Source organism: Canis aureus, chromosome 12, assembly GCF_053574225.1.
Source record: "Canis aureus isolate CA01 chromosome 12, VMU_Caureus_v.1.0, whole genome shotgun sequence".
Lineage (NCBI taxonomy): Eukaryota > Metazoa > Chordata > Mammalia > Carnivora > Canidae > Canis > Canis aureus.
In genome coordinates, this window is record NC_135622.1 from 11,209,417 (window position 1) to 11,229,335 (window position 19,919).

Below are 19,919 nucleotides of genomic sequence, written 5' to 3' on the forward strand. Positions count from 1 at the left end.
ACAGGCAGAGGGAGAAGCAGGCTCCATGCAGAGAGCCTGATGTGGGACTCGATCCCAGGTCTCCAGGATCAGGCCCTGGGCTGAAGGCAGCGCTAAACCTCTGAGCCACCGGGGCTGCCCCTATTCCAAAGATTTTAATGATTAAAATTAGAGGTCTGATACCGCAGGAGAAAGTCTTTCCCCCTAAGCATGTTAAAACTTCTGGTGAAATAAAGCTAAAAACTCAAACTTTTAAGGATTTAAAAGATTATATTTATTTATTCATGAGAGACACAAGGAGAGAGAGAGAGAGGCAGAGACACAGGCAGAGGGAGAAGCAGGCTCCCTGCAGGGAGCCTGACATGGGACTCGATCCCGGGACTCCAGGATCACGCCCTGGGCCAAAGACAAGCGCTAAACCACTGAGCCACCCAGGGATCCCCAAACATTTGTTTTTTTTTAGGATTTTATTTATTTGAAAAAGAGAGGGAGAGAGAGAGCGTATAAGCAGGGGGAGTGGCAGAGGGACAGGGAGAAGCAGACTCCCCACTGAGCAGGAGCCCAACATGGGGCTCGATTCCAGGACCCTGAGATCATGACCTGAGCAGAAGGCAGACGCTTAATTGAGTCACCCAGACACCCCTAAAAAGTCAAACTTCTTAAGCACGTCATTAAAATGATGAAATAAGAAAGGAAATAGCATTATTTCTTTGTGACTAAAGATCAGAATGTAGTACCGTATTTATGAGTGAAACTGCGTGCCAATGAGATGGTCAGTATTGAATGTTAGTTCTATGGAGAACTCTGTAAGTTTGTCTTAAATATGTTCTATTGTTACTGGAGCCTGAGGCTATTTAGGGCTGATGTTAATAAGTAATATTCTTCTATATTGTATAATATATTATTACATAACACTGTTAATAGCATTATTAATAATAATTAATATAATTAATAATTATATAATTAATAAAGTATTTGCTACAGGAAGAAAGAACTGGTAAAACAGCTCTAAGTTGGTAGCTCGCCTTACAGCATTTAGAGCACCACCGTGTGACATTTGAGCAAGTTGTCTGGAGCATACTGCCCTTGACCAGGGAATCACCCTTTTACTGCTTTGAGTCCATCCACCCTAAGGATTTCTCCCACATCTGAGAGTTCCCACATCCACAACCATTTAGAGGCCCTGAGATAAGAGTCACCTATTGGATGGATAGTTGCTGCTACATATTCGATATGAATGGACTGTGATATTTGCAATCTCATACCTGAGTCAGACACCTAGCACCCGACCTGATTCAGCTTGAAGATCTTTAGGCTTGAGGCATTAGGTTACAAAAGAAACTTGTACCCTGTGGCAACAACTAGAATGTTAAAATACAGTCTATGGAGATGTGACTTGAAACAAGGGATACCTGCCTTCTGAATTAATTAAGCATCTCTCTTCCCGGCAGCTGCCAAGCATTGGAGTGCTTGCGGGATTTAGCTCTTCACCAAAGTCAGTTCAGGCAAACTCCTGAAAGGGAATAACGCTGCTCACTGACCCACATCCTCTTAAGATGTTCCTTCTGCTTATTCAATTAAACCTGTATGAGGAAAAACTACTTACAGAGATAGGAGAAAGACCACTGTTCCCTGCAGATTAACCAGAACGGCGAGGGTCCTCCAGGAGCGGATGAAGTATCCCAACAGGGCATACTGAGCGATGCCAACTGCGAAGAAGAGGCCACCAATCGATCCTAATTCAGGGAAAAGACACCTGTTACTAGAGAAATGCACCATCCATGCCATCCCTTCCAACCCAAGCCACAGAGCCAACACCGTCCTCGGGAGGTGTCAGCAGAAAAGACGAGGCCTCCACAAATACTGACCAAAGATGCTAAAACTGGAAGAGAGGCCAGTGAGTGAGTGGAAAAGGAGAAAGGAAAGGTGAAAAATACAAACTACGTGTGGTCAAGATGAATTTTAAGCATTTGCCCAAGTGCTTTCTGCACTGAATGCTCTCCTGCGGTCCACCTGAACATGTGCTGAAGCTTAGAAAGATGTTTTGCTGGGTGATGATAAGGTTTTCAGGTGATGAGATCATCGCAGTACTGGGACTTGATCTTCTCACAAAAGTTGTGCCTCAAATCCTCATCTTAAATCCCAGGCTGCTCTTCAATTCTCCCTCTTGCCTTTCCCTATTTCTTGTATCAGCACCAGATACATGATATTTCACAGCTATCTGTTTCTTGTCTGCCTCCCCGAAACATGGATTTTTGCCAGCATGCTGACAGAAAAAAACAACCATGGGATTGTCAAAAATCCTATGCTTTTCGAAGTGCTGAGATGGTTATTAAGTCCACTCGTTTGCCCAATATACTTGTGAATTTATACCTCTGACATACTTTCTAACACTACCAGTAGTGATACTAGCTATTTTTATTGTGCATTAAGCCTTTTACATGCAATGTCCTATAAAGCAGGTGCCATTATGGGCCATATGCAAAGAGGAAACAGCACAGAGGTTAGGAGCCTCTGTCTAGGACACAGAGCTGCACATAGGATGGTTGGGACCGTACCCTGTGTGCCTGACTACAGAGCCCGTGTGCTGTTCCAGTCTTCTCTCTCTACCCTTCCAGGGAAAGGCAGGCTTCTGCAGGGAACCCATGGCACAGGACCTTGTCGATCTTGTTACAAGAACTTTCTACAACAATTCTGTGAAAGAAATGTGTTCTTGTGTTCTTGCCCATAGATGATCAATTCTCTAGCAATAATGACTTGTACACTCTGTGCCCCAGTGAGGAAAGGGGGGCAGCAGGAGGGGGAGCTGAAGTGGCAGGATGGCCAGCATGTCAGAACACCCAATCAGAACATGTGGTCTGATGAGTAAGGGAGTGGGGACGCTATGATTTCCCTGGGAATTTAAGATAATCAATAGCTATTATAGCTTCATTATGGTGCATCAGACAGCACCTGGCTTCCAAGAATAACACTTTCTGTCATTGCTCAGAACAGCTCCCAGCACTTAGTATCCACTGACAACAATGTAGGCAAAAGGAAAACGGCCCATAGAATGGGACTGTTTCAGAGGGACTGAGTTCAGACCCTAGTTCTGCCACCTGCTGCTGTGTGATCTCATGCAAATCACTAAACTTCTCTGAGACTCAGTTTTCTTGAGGTGGTTGTTAGTTTAGGATGAAATAATGTGGGGCACCTTACTGAGCATCTGCCTTTGGCTCGGGTCATGATCCCAGGGTCCTGGGATCGAGTTCCACATCAGGCTCCTCTCAGGGAGCCTGCTTCTCCCTCTGTCTGTGTCTCTGCCTCTCTGTGTCTCTCATGAATAAATAAATGAAATCTTTTAAAAAAATCATGACCTTTTTCTTAAAAAAATTTTTTTTTTACTTTTTTTAGAGAGAGAGAGACTGCACAAGCAGGAGGGGCAGAGGGAGAGAGAGAATCCCAAGCAGACTCCATGTCAAGTGTGAAGCCTGATGCAGGGCTCGATCCCAGGACCCTGAGATCATGACCTGAGCCAAAGGCAGATATTTCACTGACAGAGCCACCAGGCACCCTAGTTGAATAACCTTAAATTCTGTGATGACATTACTATAGATAGAGGTCCCAGAAGATGAAGATCTTAGGTAAAAGAAAGCAATAATTTTTATTTGAGGGTCCAATTGACCATTCATATCTTACGTTCAGCAAGAAGCTACACATGTATGCCTAGAAATGACAACAGAGGTAAGGTGTGGAGATGGAGATGTGCTAAGGCTGTAGGTTATTTGGTTAAAAAAAATTAATTAAAAAGTGAACATTTCAAATCACTGCTTTTGCATGTTGTAATTCTGGAGGGGTTTTATAACTGCTTATGGGCTGTTACATATTTATCCTATTTTGCAGATTTCCAGTCTGCTTATTTTAAATAATTTTCAAGTCTACTATTTTTGCTCAGTGTGCACTAGTAAAAACTACATTTCAGCAGGTTAGACTTCATTTTTGTCAATGGTACCAGCAATCCACCCAGTTTTCAAGCAAAGCCGTGAGGTTCAATTCCTTTCTTTCCCTGCTCTGATCCTTCAGTAAGTCACTGTCCCACCAAAATCCAGCTCAAGTGGCCGTCTTCCCTGCTCCTCTCCCCCTACCTTGTCTAAGCAAGCCCCCAACATGTTTCATGGGTGAACCACAACTACCTCCCGAATGGCCCCTCGATTTCTCCTTCTACCCTCCAATGGTCCATTCTCCATACCTCTGCGAGGGTCATCTTTCTGCATCCCACCTGATTCTATTGTTCTACTATTTAATTCGTCCACTGGCTTCCCATTGCACTTCAAATAAAAACAAATGTCTCATTTGGCCTAGCACAGGCCCTACATCATCTGGTCCCTCCAACTTGCCGTTCCTCCGCAATGCCCATGAGATAAATATTTAATAAAAAACATGACGGTGCTGGAAAAGAAGTGTCTAGGCTTTCTTATGTCCGCACTATTTTTCAGTTTAAGGTATAAACAGGTAATACCCTTCTGAGGAAAAAGACTCTCGGGATAATCTGGAGGCAATCTGTGAGGACGGGAGGCAAGCTCCAGGGGAGAGAAATACGAATAGAATGACTTGTGCAAGGTCATACAGAACAAACTCTGGAAAGCAAATGTAATGCTTAGATAGAGTGCTTCAAGTCCAAGTGCATTTTTAGACTCTGGGATTAAACTGGTTCCCTGTGAGGTTTTCTGGGGCAGCTCACAGTCTGTTATCTGCATGGAGTGAAGCAGTACCTGCGAGTGCCCAGTAGGCGGTGCCCACACATTCGTTCAGCAGGACAAAGGCCACCAGGGACATTCCTCCATTCATCACGCCCACCAGGAAGCGAGTTATTGCAAAGAACTCATAGGAGGGGGAAAACCCATTTGCAATAGCAAATAAGATGTCAAGAGCAAAACCTAGAATGAGAGGAACAGGAGTCAACAATCTAGATGTAAAACAGCATTTGATCAAAGTAATAAATTATACTCATTTTACATTTGTAAAGATAAACCTTTGTAAACTTAAATTTCCTAAGCTATACTTTTTTCATTAAGAACATTTTCTCTTAGGGCATGTGAGTGGCTCAGTGGCTGAGCATCTACCTCTGGCTCAGGTCGTGATCCCAGGGTCCTGGGATCGAGTCTTGCACTGGGTTCCCCACAGGGAGCCTGCTTCTCCCTCCCCCTGTGTCTCTGCCTCTCTGCATCTCTCATGAATAAATAAATAAAATCTTAAAAAAAAATGTTCTCTTAAAAACTATAAAGAAAACTAAGGTTTCTCTATCTTTGTTACAAGTTGGCATCTACCAGGCATGCACAGTTTTCAATTATTCACAATAATGTTGGAAATAGAAAAATCCCAGCTCATGCTCAGCTTGTCAAGAGAACTATGCTGGGCCTTATAGAGCATGTTTGAAATGAACCAACATATAAGATACACGGAAATGGATTTAGTACACTGGCTCAGTCTCTGTTCTCTTTAGAAACATGGCTTAAGTTAGAATTTGGGAGTTGCAGAAAGCACCATCAGCTCTGAAAGGCTTAGATGCAAATACATGGCCTCCGTCAAGTATGGTGCTGGTCCCTTTAAAACGCTTGGCCAGCATCAACTCTGGCGGCAGTGTAGCCTCTTGCCAGTGTAATAAAAATCAGTTCTGTATCAACATGGCAATTCCCCAAGAACCTTAGGGAAATAAGTCCTCCTATTCATTTCATGAACATGCTTAACTGATTACCTGTGAGATAGACTTTTTTCCTTCCAAAGCGATCTGAAAGCTGACCAAAAGAGATAACTCCCACAAACACACCACTGAAGAAGAACGAGCTTGCTGCACTGACTTTGTAAGATCTGTCAGCAATTAAAAACCACTAAAGGAAGAAAAAACAGAAGAGACATTGAGATCACAGAAAAGGTGGATGGACTGAGTTAGCTATTAAAAAAACAAATGTGCAACCAAAACTTGTACACTGTAAATTCTCAACTGCATTACCCACTACTAACCAAAATGTGGTAGATTACCTATCTTGGATAAACTCCAAAGAAGTTTTGTCTTCAGAAACAAACTACAAATCATTATTTTTCTACTGTGCTCCCATAACACTCTATACATATCTTATTACAGCACTAAATATAGTATATAAAACAAACTACAAATCATTATTTTTCTACTGTGCTCCCATTAACACTCTATACATATCTTATTACAGCACTAAATATAGTATATAAGAGCTACTTTCATTTATGCATCTGGTGATAACGTTCCTTCTCCTAAACTCCTGCATTTCCTGAGAGAAGGAGCTGTGATCCATCCGTTCCCATTTCTCTGATGCCTAACATACTATAGGACATATATGAAGCAATCAATGAACAGTCCTTTTCTCCAGTAAGTTGATGGGTTTTAATAAATCCCTTTAGCATTTTTTCTTAAAAAATTAACCATGGAATTACCATATGATCCAGTTATTCCACTTCTGGGTATAGGCACAAAAGAACTGAAAGCAGAGATTCAAAGAAATATTTGTACCCTTCCATTCATGGTAGCACTACTCACAAAAACCGAATGAAGGATAACCAAAGTATGGTATACACATACAGTAAAATATTACGCAGACTTGAAAAGGATTGAGATTTTCGGCAAGCTAGGACACAGATGAACTTTAACCTTATGGTAGAACTGGCAGGACTTGCTGATGAATGACACAGGGTGAGGGATGGAGAATCTAGGTTTTCACCTAAGGTGTTATAACTTTGGCCACTCAGTGGATTGAAATAGAGAAGGTGGCAAGTGGGGATCTGGTATGTGGTGGGAAAAAAAGAGCTCTGTTTAGACTTGCAGAGGTTGAGATGCCTAGAGAATACCCAAGTGGTGATGCCAAGCAGATATCTGGACATGAGCCTTGAGCTCCAGAAAGAGGTTATGAGGGTTTATGAACCTAGAGAGAGGGAAGAGGTTCAAGACTGAGCCCCATGTTCATGTTGATGAGGGCGAGCTGACAGAGAAGATATCCTTGCAGGAGAAAAATATCTTGGGATAGGGTTGAGGGTACAAAGCAGAGGTCAGCCTTTCAGAGAAGCTGGGAGATGTTACTGTAAGGTGAACAAGAGAGGAAGGCAGGATGTAGGCTCAGAAGTAGGCAGCGGGAAACTCCCACCCGATTGCTTCATTTCTGTTTTATTGGAGTATCAAATGAGCTGAAGGAGAGCAGAGTAGAGGGGTCATTTCAAGTTTCAGGAGGAATAGAACAGACAGACTCCTCTCAGAGTGGAATGTGACCCATTCAAGGGAAATGTCGCGGGATTGCCAGGCCTTGGTGAATACACATTTAAGCTTTGTGGTTAATAATTTTGTGAGGAGGATGGTGGAAGTTAAGCTTACATTGAGTTGGGGACTTCCCAGAAGTACTATAAAGAAAGAGAGGCAGCAGGGGGCATTGTGGGGATTCACAAAGGAGTGATTATGGAATATATGCTATTTAAGGAGAAAAGGCAGACAGAGGGGGATGGTGGGTAGAGAAATAATTTCATCATCAGAAAAATCCCCTACATCATTAACTTTCCTGTACTTCCCATTCTTGCCCTAACTGAAACTTGATGATCCTCTGCATCCCCTGCAGAAATCATCCAGTGAACTGGATCCCTCTCACCTGGAGGCTGCTTTTCCTTTTACACCTATGGACCTGAGAGCCTGGATGGGAGAAGATAACCAAACTCCAAAATCGTCAAATTGCCTGAAGATCATATTACCAGACAGGGTAATCCACGGCCCGCTCCCCTCTTTTTTTTAATCCACAGCCCTTCTAGAGCCGATAGAGATGCTTGCTTGTTTTGAAATAACCATTCTTTCTCTCTTCCATAGTAAGAATATGCTTGCTGGGCATATGGCTACCTAGATTGAAGGCTAATGTCCCAATCTCCCTCACGATTAGGTATGACACATTATCAGGTTCTACACAATGAATGTAAGCAAAAGCACCATGTCCAAAGCTTCCAGGACTTTGTCTTAAGAGACAGGTGATTTACCCTTTGCCTCTTCTTCCTTTCTATCCTACTACTTAGAATGTCCACATGAAAGCTGGAGCTTTATCTGGGACCATGATGAATAAGGGCCACATATTAGATATGGTTAAGTTAAAAGCTGAGAAGCCTGGGTCCCTAAGAACAATGGGGTAGGACTTGGGCATTGTCATATTTTTTAAGTTCTCCAGATGATTCTCATAGGCAATCAGGTTAAGAACCCCTGTCTTAGACCTGATCATCTTCAATAGCTGCTTTATCTCTAAAATCCTACTTGCTATGTCCTCCTATCCCCTACTCTTCCAATTTACTTCTCCCAGTACCCTACTCCAAACATTCTTGAACCTCCTCAAGATCCCTGGTCACGGGATCCCTGGGTGGCGCAGCGGTTTGGCGCCTGCCTTTGGCCCAGGGCGTGATCCTGAAGACCCGGGATCGAATCCCACGTCGGGCTCCCGGTGCATGGAGCCTGCTTCTCCCTCTGCCTGTGTCTCTGCCTCTCTCTCTCTGTGTGACTATCATAAATAAATAAAAATTGAAAAAAAAAAAAAAAAAAAAGATCCCTGGTCACCACATTCTACAGTAAGTATGGCCTGAGTCTGCAAAAAAATAAATAAATCATGGTAAGAAGATTTAAGGATTTGTAAAGAATAGGGTAAAATATGTTGTAAAGTTTCACATAAGAGATTAGAAGGGCTCTGGAATTTGAAGGATAAATTTTATTTTGTGAAAAATTAACTATTTTGGATTATAAATAGTTCTATGGTAGATTTTTAACTTATGAAAAATGTCTATGGTGATACTTTTTGGGTTGAAAAATAAATCAAATCTTAGATATCTGGTTGGCCTACAAAATAGAGGACTGTGTTTCTTACAAGGATATTCCTTCTCCTACAATGGCCAATAAAGAAGGCCTCATTGTACTAATTTTTAATATCTTGAAGTTCAAACAACTTTTTTTTATGGTGTTAGTGTTTGCTTTGGTGTTTTCATATCTCTAAAATATAGACTGCACCTTTAGCTTTGATTATCCTATACCTCAATTTGTGCTAGTCTGTTTATATGGCCAAGATGTTTAAGCTCATACTGATCTGTTTTATGCTTAATTAACAAAAAATGGCTGATGTGTCTTGCCAGTAATCAACTGTTCTGTTGACCACATTTGCAGAACTTCTCAAATCCACCATAAAGGCCATAATAATCATCCTTCCAACAACTGGAAAGCCGCCAACTTGGATGGCAGTTTTAGGAAGTAGTAGCCCACCAGATGTTTGACCGGCAAATTCCAAATTCTTATTCTCAGGCTGCCAGCTTCATGTATATCAAGGAAATTTCTAGTAATTCTTCTTCATGTCAATGCTGACTAGGGTAGTACCCTTCCTTATTTCTCCTAGAATACATTCAGGAATGGGTAGAAAAATCTAAAGGCACTGTCAAGTTTTTTAAAAAGCAAATTAAAGCATGTGAAGCTGGAATGCAGAATTCTCTGACAAATCTAGGTAAACTGGGTATGGTGGACTCAAAAATGTCAACTCAAGGACTTAGGACAATATGTTTACAACCAGCTTTCCATATGCATCATCCCCTAACATGTGAGACTTTGGTTTAAATGTTTTGCTTCCAGGGATCCCTGGGTGGCTCAGCAGTTTAGCACCTGCCTTCAGCCCAGGGTGTGATCCTGGAGTCCCAGGATCAAGTCCCATGTTGGGCTCCCTGCATGGAGCCTGCTTCTGTCTCTGCCTCCCTCTCTCTCCCCCTCTCTTTCTCTCTCTGTCTCTCATTAATAAATAAATAAATAAAATCTTTAAAAAAAATAAATGTTTTGCTTCCAACTTTTAAAACTTTTCAAATATATTTTATATATTTATCACATACCTATTATGTGATCTGAAGAGTTCTATTTTCTCAAAGCTCAGACAAGATACACTATGATAGTGGTCCCAACAGTATTTGAGAAGTGTACTGGTGTAACCTATTTTTTTTTTAAATTTTTATTTATTTATGATAGTCACAGAGAGAGAGAGAGGCAGAGACATAGGCAGAGGGAGAAGCAGGCTCCATGCACCGGGAGCCCGACGTGGGATTCGATCCAGGGTCTCCAGGATCGCGCCCTGGGGGCCAAAGGCCCGCGCCAAACCGCTGCGCCACCCAGGGATCCCCTTTTTTTTTTTTTTTTAATTTTTATGTAACCTATTTTTAAAGTTTTGAAAAGAGGTCTTCCACCAGACTAGACTCAACTGCTAGCACATTTTTCTTGTGTCTTTGTCAACACTTAGTACCAAAGTAAAATCCAAACCAGGATATCACCAGGACATTGGAAACTAAACTATAATAAAATAAATATGATGGCTGTTACATTCTCCAAAAAATGTGTTTTTTATGAAGCTTTAAATGATAAAATTCATAAATATATAAGTCACTCAAACCCTTAATTGGCTAGAGATGATTAAAGGGATGACTCTCCTATTATTTTTTAATGATAAGTCAAATTCTAAAGCTAGCATGTTCTTTTTATACTAATTTGTTTCAAACTGAAAAAATCACTTGCAAATTGAAAAAGCTGGAAATCTTCTATTCCCATACATTAACAGAAGAGGAAGAATATAAAAATACAATATTTTCAGTCTTTCAGGATGACCTAGCTAAGTCTATTTTTGTCTTCTAACCCACATCTTTATTTTTGATCATACGCTTACCACAATCACTGAGTTCATAAGATGGGCATTTATTATACTGTATTTTCAAAAAGGATTTGAGAGGGATAATACTAAAGGCAAAGACACAATCATTCACTCATCGAAAGAAAGTAGACCTGAGAGAAAATCAGACCCTAGAGCAGGTGCCTCAAGAATAAAAGATGAAAGAAACATAAATATGGCGAACACTGGTGTTGAGTACAGCGTTCCAATATGGTACAGCTGGTGCCATGCAGAGCCATCCAGCTCTTAAGGATGAAAAAAGGCATGCTAGCAGAAATGAAGAGGTTGACTACTGACATGGAAGGAGTGAAGCATCCAGGAAGCTTTTTAATATTTGGATTCTTACTGCTCAGAGGCTAAGAATAAGATGGCACGCCCAGAAAGGGATGAAGTATTCCGTATGTCAAGAAAAGGTCCTCTAGCTGCAACACAAGACTGGAATAGACCCATCAAGGTCATTATGGTGATCCAAGCCAGCTTGGACAGGGTTGGGACCTCAGAGAAGAGAAAGGATTCAAGCTGGAAATAGAGACTTGGGTTGAGCCATCCATAAATAGCTATCATTTGACACCAAACAGATCAGTCACAGATTAAAGCTAGAAGATAAGTTTTAAAGGAAGTCACAAAATGTGTTTTTAGCATCTCCCTTGAAATCATCAAACCTTCAGCTTTATGGAAATGTCACAAGTCAAAGCAGTCATTTTTCTGACATGGCAGAAACAGGATAATCTAAAAAAAATAATTATTGCTTTAAAGTGAACTTCATGCTTCTACAATCCTAAAAACAAAATTAACATCTAAGTGATGAAAAACAGGTACCAAAGATGCATCAAATGGGAAGGCTCAGTACTTTACAACCAGATAATTAAAAACCAACCAACTGGGGATCCCTGGGTGGCTCAGCGGTTTGGTGCCTGCCTTTGGCCCAGGGCACGATCCTGGAGTCCTGGGATCGAGTCCCGCATCGGGCTCCTGGCATGGAGCCTGCATCTCTCTCTGCTTGTGTCTCTGCCTCTCTCTCTCTCTCTCTGAATAAATAAATAAAATCTTAAAAAAAAAAAAAACCAACCAACTTTCACATAGTATTCTCCCCTAATGCCAACAACCACCTTTTATAATTGGTATTATCATTATTATTCCCATTTTCTAGATGATGCGGCTATAGATCAGACAGGAACACCCTAGAGTAAACCAGAGAGCCTGTACCTGATGCTGACATCGGTCTCAAAATCGCCTACTTTGAATACTGTATGCTTGAATTAATTAAGCCTGAGAATTCTGGAGCTAACCAGTGATACATAACACTACATTTAAGTGTGTTAAATTCAAAGCACAGCAGTTACCATATACTATTTCTTCACATGTTCCATCCAGGAAGCTATAAAAAAAATCAACAGTATTCGAAGGAACACTAGAAACATGTAGGTCTTTCTGGCTTAGGGTAACAGAATCGGGGGCTCCTGGAAAGGAGAGGGCAAAGAAAGAAAAAGAAAGTCCTATGTCAGATAGGAAGTTAAGGTCATGTGGCCCGTGAGCTTGGGAACGTGAGAAGGCTGAAGGTGCAGAGAACAGTATACTGTACTTAATAATCAACTTCCAAAGTGTTTTATTTGGGGGAAGGAGGGATTTACTGTATACCACAGTATATGTTATAAATACAAGTACCTAAAATTTATATATTTTTAAAGGTTTATTTATTTCAGAGAGAGGGAGAGAGAGTGTGCACACAGACATGTTGGGGGGTGGGGCAGAGAGAGAGAATCTCAAGCATACTCCCCACTGAGCACAGAGCCAGATGCGGGGCTCCATCCCACTGCCCAGGAAATCATGCCCTGAGCCAAAACCAAGAGTCAGATGTTCAACTGACTAAGCCACCAGGAGCCCCTAAACTTTCTATATTTTTTATTGAACTTTGATGCACTATGTGACATCCTAGTATACCCACATGACACAAAAATGCACCCCCAGCTTGTCTGCTTTTTCCCCCTTCTGCTGAACAGTATTCCACTATCCCTTCCCTGTGGCACTAGAACACACATTATAAGATGCTTCTTAAATTGGTCATGAATATCAGGAAAACGAAAAAGCAAAAAGAACCCCTCTTACTAGTGTAACCCCTCTTACTAGTGTACTCTGAGAATTCAGATCCATATCCAGCCTCTGCCCTGAGCAACTTCTCACTGGCTCTGTCAATGTCACAAATTTGTCAGTCTCTGCTCCAGTTTTTTTTGCCTGTGACCTGAACTGTCCATTCTCCCCATCCCCTGCCAATGTATGGGGACATTTCATAGACTAGGAGCTGAAAAAGATGCTGTAGCCACAGACCCCTCTAATGGAAGGGACAGTTAATGGTAAATAAAAACCGTGTACCCTAAGCTTTTCCAAGCAGTGGATCATTTCCCTTCCCTACAGAGGCTGTGGCATGCCAGTCCTTGTTTTGGCCCACAGTAGATGAATGTAAATAAGGCCTCAAACACAAGTGAATAATGTAGGGCCACTGCCATGCAGAGCCCAAGGGAGGGCATGGCTCCCCACAGCAAACAAACATCCATCACTCCACTTCTGCATGAAGCCTGGCACCTCCAGGAACTGGTTCAGGCTGTGCCCCATCCGCCCACACTCGCCCCAGCCCCATCTCATCCCCGGTTGGCTCCTATATATCCTGCAAGGTCCTGCGTGATCCACTGGAGCTGACCACCTTCTTCATCCTATCATCTCTCCCTATTGTTGCCTTCAATACAATGTTCAGTGAATTGCATGTTCACTTGTCTTTCCCATACAATGCAGTGAGCTTCTTTTTTTTTTCTTTAATGTTATGTTTTGACATATTCTTTTTTTTTTAATTTTTATTTATTCATGATAGGCACACAGTCAGAGAGAGAGAGAAGCAGAGACACAGGCAGAGGGAGAAGCAGGCTCCATGCACCGGGAACCCGATGTGGGATTAGATCCCGGGTCTCCAGGATCGCGCCCTGGGCCAAAGGCAGGCGCCAAACCGCTGCGCCACCCAGGGATCCCCTGCAGTGAGCTTCTTAAGGATATATTTGTGTCTAAGTGCTTACCTGATGGGGCCAGCATTAATGAGGTATTTGCTGAGTTATTTCTGTAACAAGAGTGAGCGCTATGGTTTATAGGCATCTTCACCTGCAACATCTCAATGTCATGGCCTCACGAATCGAGTTGCGAGTTTATGGACAGGCAGGGCAGGAGCTGCCATACTAGTCACCCAGGAGTGGTGTTCTCAGGACAGGAAGAATGAGGGAGTTCTGGAATCAGAGGGGTTCCCTTCTCCTATCTGACATATAGAATACTTTGGCTTTATCTTCAGCCTCTATGTTAAGCTAGAAAGGGAGAATCTGTGTCACTGAAACATACTTCCCAAAGCCGGTGAAACAGAAGTGTGGCCCCTGAAAGCACTTCCACTGGACCACAGATACCCCCACGGAGAGAAGCATGGAGGAGTAAGAACACTGCTATGGACAACCCACAGACCGTAGGCCAGGGAGGGGCCATGGCAGGGGCCATGGCAGGTCTCTGAGTGGCACCCAAGCCCCATGCATGGCTGCTGTGTCTCTTCTAAGGGTGAACTGGTTCACGAGCCTGGTGTCTACCACTAGACCCAACAGACTTCCCTACAGGGGGTGCAGACCCCAGGGCACAGCCTACTCGATCATAAAGATAAAGGAAGACCAAGGGAGCTTCTTCCCCCAGCAGTCCAGACGGGCAGATGAAACTGTGCAGGTGCTTCCTGACAGAGTTCTCTGTCACCCCCAGTCCGGCTTTGGTGAAAACCAAGTCCTATTACAAGGGCCAGAGCCCACCCCAGACCCTCAGCTGGTCAGTACCTCGAGGCTCCAGGGCTGGAATAAGCAATGGTCCTGCCTGCCCCACACTGGGCACCTGCAGGACATCCCTGAGGAATCTGCACAGTGCCACCAGCAAGCCAGTTTCTGCTCTCTGGCAGATTCTGATTGCTCTGATAACAAGCTCCAACCAAACTGCAGCCCCCACTGTCCTGAATTCCCATAAAAATATTTACAGCTTCGTACAGGAAAAATCTCACTTCAGTAGAAAATCAGGTAATCAGAGGCCTCCAGTGACTTGGGAGTAGTTGGACAGGGTATTTCAGGGATGGTTTCATGGTGATTAACTAACTTGCTTCATTTCAATGTAGTTGTCACTCTGAATTACCACTTAATGGGTGAAATGTGCAGACTATAACAATCAGTAGTACAGGCATAAGGAAGCAAGACATTAAAAAAAATTAGCCCCTAAAGCAATTATTGCAGTGAATTTTTCAAATAGTTTTAATACTCGGTCTTTTGACCCCAGGGTATGGCTTGGGGAAAATATATTAATCTCAAGATAATAGTCAATTTCAGTTCTTCAATATCAACGATGGTATTAAAGATTCCAACCTTACTCTTTTTGGTTGCAAACATTAATTAAGCATGATAATTGTGTGCCTCCGTGATATTTGGTACTTTCTGAATGAGTCAGAGCTCGGGGAATAATTTGAATACAGCAGATAGCAATTTGCTACATAAATTCACCCCAATGGCTATTAGCTCATTTTAAAATAGTCAAGACTTCTAGATTAGAAGGGTTCTTTTCTGCATTAATACCAAGTTAATCACATCTACATAACCTTTTATTCACCCTTCTCCAAACCCTCCATGAATAACTTCTGCAAGGCCTGACCTGAATGTAATAAGGTGTGTGTGCGAGTGGGAGGGGGGGAGTTTAAAAGGGGGGGGTAGGAGTTTTAAAATATGCATTTTTAACCCAATCCCCTTAAACCATATGGTTCTACAGGTCCTATCCTGATATTTATTTCAGGGATTTTATATGAGTGTGTGAGTGGTCAATGGGCTTTACACTTGGTTGTTTTTTTTTTTTTTAACTCTTACTTTATACCAAACATTCTCAATAAAAACCACAGAGTATCAATATATTATAAATCTGAATATTAAGAGTATTTACCAACTAATGGGTAAGTTACCTGACAAGTTCAGGTACCAGTTTCGATACTACCACTTTGGAGATTTGGAGGAGCAACTAAAAAATTACACAGGTAATTAAAACTGAATTAATGCTGAGAAATTAATGAGGGGTTTGGTTGGGAACCACATCCACCGAAACAAAGATGAGCTCGACTGGGGGGCACAGAGGCAAGCAGCCCCTAAAAACGCACTGGCTAAAGTGTGGCTGCAGTTGCCAGCCTATCCAGCACTGGGGCCCTGGGGTGCTCCTTGATCCCCACTCTCTTTAGTCTTCCCTCTGCTACCTCTTGTCATTTTGGTAGTGGCAGCGGGAAACTTGGAAGCCACCCATACCACCTGCTTCGAACCACTCCAGGACTTGGAACACCACCCACACAGAGCCCCGATGCTGGAGGAGGAAGGAGAGTGTGGGAATTCACATGGGACTCACGATGCCTGAGTGGTGAGCACGAGGGTACACAAGTTGGATATTTTATTTGTACCCTGAAATAAAATGAAATGACTTCGGGGAAAACATGAGATCTGCTCTAAAAATGTAAAGCAGACGAGTGTCCTCTTGGCTCTGCCAGGATATATTCGGAGGAGAGACACGAGTGGCACCATCAGTGTGAGGGCAGCTGGCTGCTGGGCCTGATGCAGGCGAACCTCTGTGGAGCACGGGGGCTGCTGCTCATCCGACCTAAGTCTCCTTGTCTAATTTTGGCTAAATCAGTAAACCGCTAAGTTTCTTTGGGCTTGACAATTACTCAAGCTTAATGGGATCATTACTATTTTGGTAGTACTTGTGTGGTTTGGGGTTTTGTTTTTTTGGAGGGCTGGGGGGACCGCCAGCCAGGATCCTCATGAGATGGATATCAATATCCTGAGAGTTGCAGGATCACCTTGGGGAAGACAACCTCATGACAGATTCACAGGTAGGCTGATTCCCTCTTTTCTTTGGTCACATGCCACAGTGGGAAGGCCAGGGAATCTGTGACCAGGCTCCTCCATCTACTGTGTGACACTAAGTTGCCAGCTACTCTGAGCCCACACATTCTGATATTTTTCATTTGCAAGCCACAATACAAATATTATGACTGTTTGCCCTTCTTCCTTAGAATTCACTCTGTCAGAGGCAGATCCAAGCAGGGCATGGACAGCCCGGGGTAAGTGAGTATTTATTTTGCTTGGCTTTCCACTCAGTGTGTATGTATCATGTGCCACTGTGCTAAGGTCACTTGGCCAACTTTCATTCCCATCGATCCACTGACCCATACTTGCTTCCATTCTTCCCAGGTGGAGCCAGCTCCTCCCCTGTTTCTGCGTGTAAGTGCTTCTAAGCTGCAGAGGATGGCTGGCAGTGGCTGGAGAGGTACTGGAGCCCTGGACCCCGCTCCTCTTCACTGACAGCAGCAAAGTACCTTGTTCTTTTAAATACTGAAATGCCACTGAGATACCATTAAACCTAAAGGCTTCTGATTGTTAAGAAAGATAAATTTTGAAAATTACTGGGATAGTGTAAAGAATATAATCTCATTGAACCCAGACCAGTGACTTATTAAATACATGATTTAGGGCAAATTCTTTAAATTGTCTACATGCCAGTCATTCATCTACAGTATAGGGTTATGGGCTAGACTAACTAAGCAGCACATGAGGAAGGGTATCTGGGAGACAGCCTCTCACACAGGAGCAAAGTAAAAGGTAGTCACAGTTACCTACCTCTTCACTGTCCTCTACCTACCGAGCCTCATAAAACTCATCTGCACCCACAAACTCTTGGTCTGGAATGGTCTCACTGCAGCTGAGGATCCAGTGAGGACTTTGGGCTTCTGTATCACTGTGCAGCCAGTAGTGCCACCTGTACTCCTCCATCCATAGAGCGGCCACCTTGGCAAAGCATCATGAGCCCACTCAGGCTGAAAGCAGCCCATTTAGCATCCGGACGCTCCAAAGATAATTCATCCCAAATCATGATGCTGGCATCCCCATGGAGCATGCCCTGGAGATCCTGTAGAGCAGTGGTGCCTTGATACCCTCAAGTGTGCAGCTGGATGACCCCACCCCGACCCGCTGTTCTGGACACATCTTGGAGTACCTGCTGGAGACTGAAGATCATTCTTTGCACAGAGAATACTTGTGCCTTGATAACCACCCCTGAGGTAGATAACGGTCTGATCTCTTCATGGGATGGGAACCTGATGTGCGCCTCTCTTGTGGGGGAGAAAGTAGCAGGATCTATAAATCTATAATAATTGGGGCACCTGGCTCAGTCAGTTAAGCATCTACCTTTGGCTCAGGTCATGATCCTGGAGTCCTGGGATTGAGCCCAACAGCAGACTCCCTGCTTCTCCCTCTCCTCTGCTCCTCCCCCCATTCATGCTCTCTCTCTCAATAAATAAAATCTTAAAAAAACAAACAAACCTGTAATGATAGACATCTAATCCAGATGCATAGCAGCGTATATATCCAAGTACATGTGCAACTCGGGAATGAGAAAGGACAAATGAGTAACAGGAAGAGGGAGAGGGGGTGAGGAAGAAAGGGTGAGAGACAAAGAGAAAACCAGGGAGACATATGCAGAGAGAATGAGGCAGAAACGTGGGAGAAAGAGACAGAGAAAAGGGCAAGACAGAGATAGCTGGTGAGACAGAGACATAGAGAAAAGAGAAAGAAATGAGAGGCAGATGAGAAAGGCAGGGACTCAGATAGGAGAGCAGTGCACAGAGAAACACAGGTACCAACAGACAAATGACAGGGACCAGGAGAAAGAAGGAGAGAAGAGACGATGTGACAATGAAGCCAGATGGCAACAGGGACACTGACTCACAGATGCACCCCAGCGGTGTCCAGGGGGACATGACAGGTGGATAAGGTGAGGCTGTCTTGGCCCATCATCCTTTTTTTTCTCAGAGCTTCTTTAAACATCGTCAACACTTGCTGGGGAAGCTATTCCAGCCCATTTCTCCTGCATCTACCAACTCTTTATATCTGGGGAGCAGTAGCTCTCTGGGCCCCCTTGTCTCCATATTCCACCCCCAGGGAGCCCTATGAGGAGTGAGCCCCTGGGTGCCAGCACAGGAGGTGTGCTGTCCTGGAGTATAGGTCCAATGGCGCTCTCCCTCTGTGGCTTGTATGAAGGCTTTCTCTGGCATCAGGCAAGTAGTAGCTGCTCAAGGAATATTTGCTAATAATGGTGTCCCTCTGGTGATATGTAAAAGGGCTCCCAATGATAGATTTCATTAGCATTAATTTAATTCAATTCCACTGAACTATGTTGAGGTTTGCTGCACTGAAGCACAGTGTTGCTATGGCATCTGATTTACTTCACAGTATGAAGCACATACTGTGGGATATTCTAGATAAATGTTACTTAGCTTCCACCCTGGTATATGAGCATTCTAGTCGAGGCTGCACTGTCTTTCTCTTTAGAAAGCCCATTCTCCAAAGGAAGCTCCTACAAGGATTTGAGTCATCACGGTCTCTTTCAACAATGCTTGCTATGCTTCTATCTGATTAAAATAGTGGCCTGCTGACTAGCAGTGATGACTATGAAAAAATGGGCTTTCTCTGACAAAATTAAAGATACTCAAGATACATGAATTAGCTCAATATACTTTAGAGACATTCACTTCCCATCTGTGAATCTCTGAGATAATCAGTGTGCTCTTTATTCTTTATATGGGGGTGATGCCCTAGGGCTGAAATCCCTCCTTGTTCCTGAGACAATATGAATTCTGGAAGAGTCTGCCTGCTAGATGCTGATGAGGAGGGGAGGTAGCAGTACCATCCCTGTGGAAAATTGGCATTTTTCTGTAGTGACCTGTTGTGCAAAAGTATTCAGAACCACAGAGCTAGGACTTCTCAAGCCTGCAAGATATTTTATTTTGTGCTTCTCTGATAATAAGAAATGTGTTAATAAATGTTTCTACACGTGGCAGAGTTTGCCCTTAGATCCACTTTCATTGTATTGTGGTAATGGACCTGTTGGAGGGCAGACCTAAGGCTCGCACCCACTGCAAAATCTTATGGGTGTAATAAACAGAACCAGAGCCTTTCAGAGAAATGGCTGATTCCACAGCTGGGATGGGAGGGGGTGTGAAAGATCAATCTGGAATATCTTGTTATGCCAAAATGTTTTAAGTGCTCAAAGAAACCCCAAAGTGATAGACACATCAAAAGGGTTTCTCTTTGCCTCACATACCAGAGACTGGGTGCTGGAGAAGACAGCAACTCAGAAATGCTA

The 19,919-nt window shown here is 43.2% G+C and overlaps 1 protein-coding gene across 6 annotated transcripts in view; it reads right to left on the reverse strand.

Moving 5' to 3' along the window:
* Window positions 1-19,919, reverse strand: part of SLC22A15 (solute carrier family 22 member 15) — an 81,731-nt gene that overhangs the window by 34,882 nt on the left and 26,930 nt on the right. For all 6 annotated transcript variants that reach the window (XR_013348984.1, XM_077842727.1, XM_077842725.1 and 3 more), the window contains exons 3-5: window positions 5,714-5,846; window positions 4,731-4,895; window positions 1,586-1,715 (exon numbers count right to left, since the gene is read on the reverse strand). Coding sequence is in view for 5 of the 6 variants with exons in the window: in XM_077842727.1 (XP_077698853.1) it covers window positions 1,586-1,715; window positions 4,731-4,895; window positions 5,714-5,846 (428 nt within the window). In the remaining variant the exon portion in view is untranslated. The remainder of the gene's footprint in view (window positions 1-1,585; window positions 1,716-4,730; window positions 4,896-5,713; window positions 5,847-19,919) is intronic.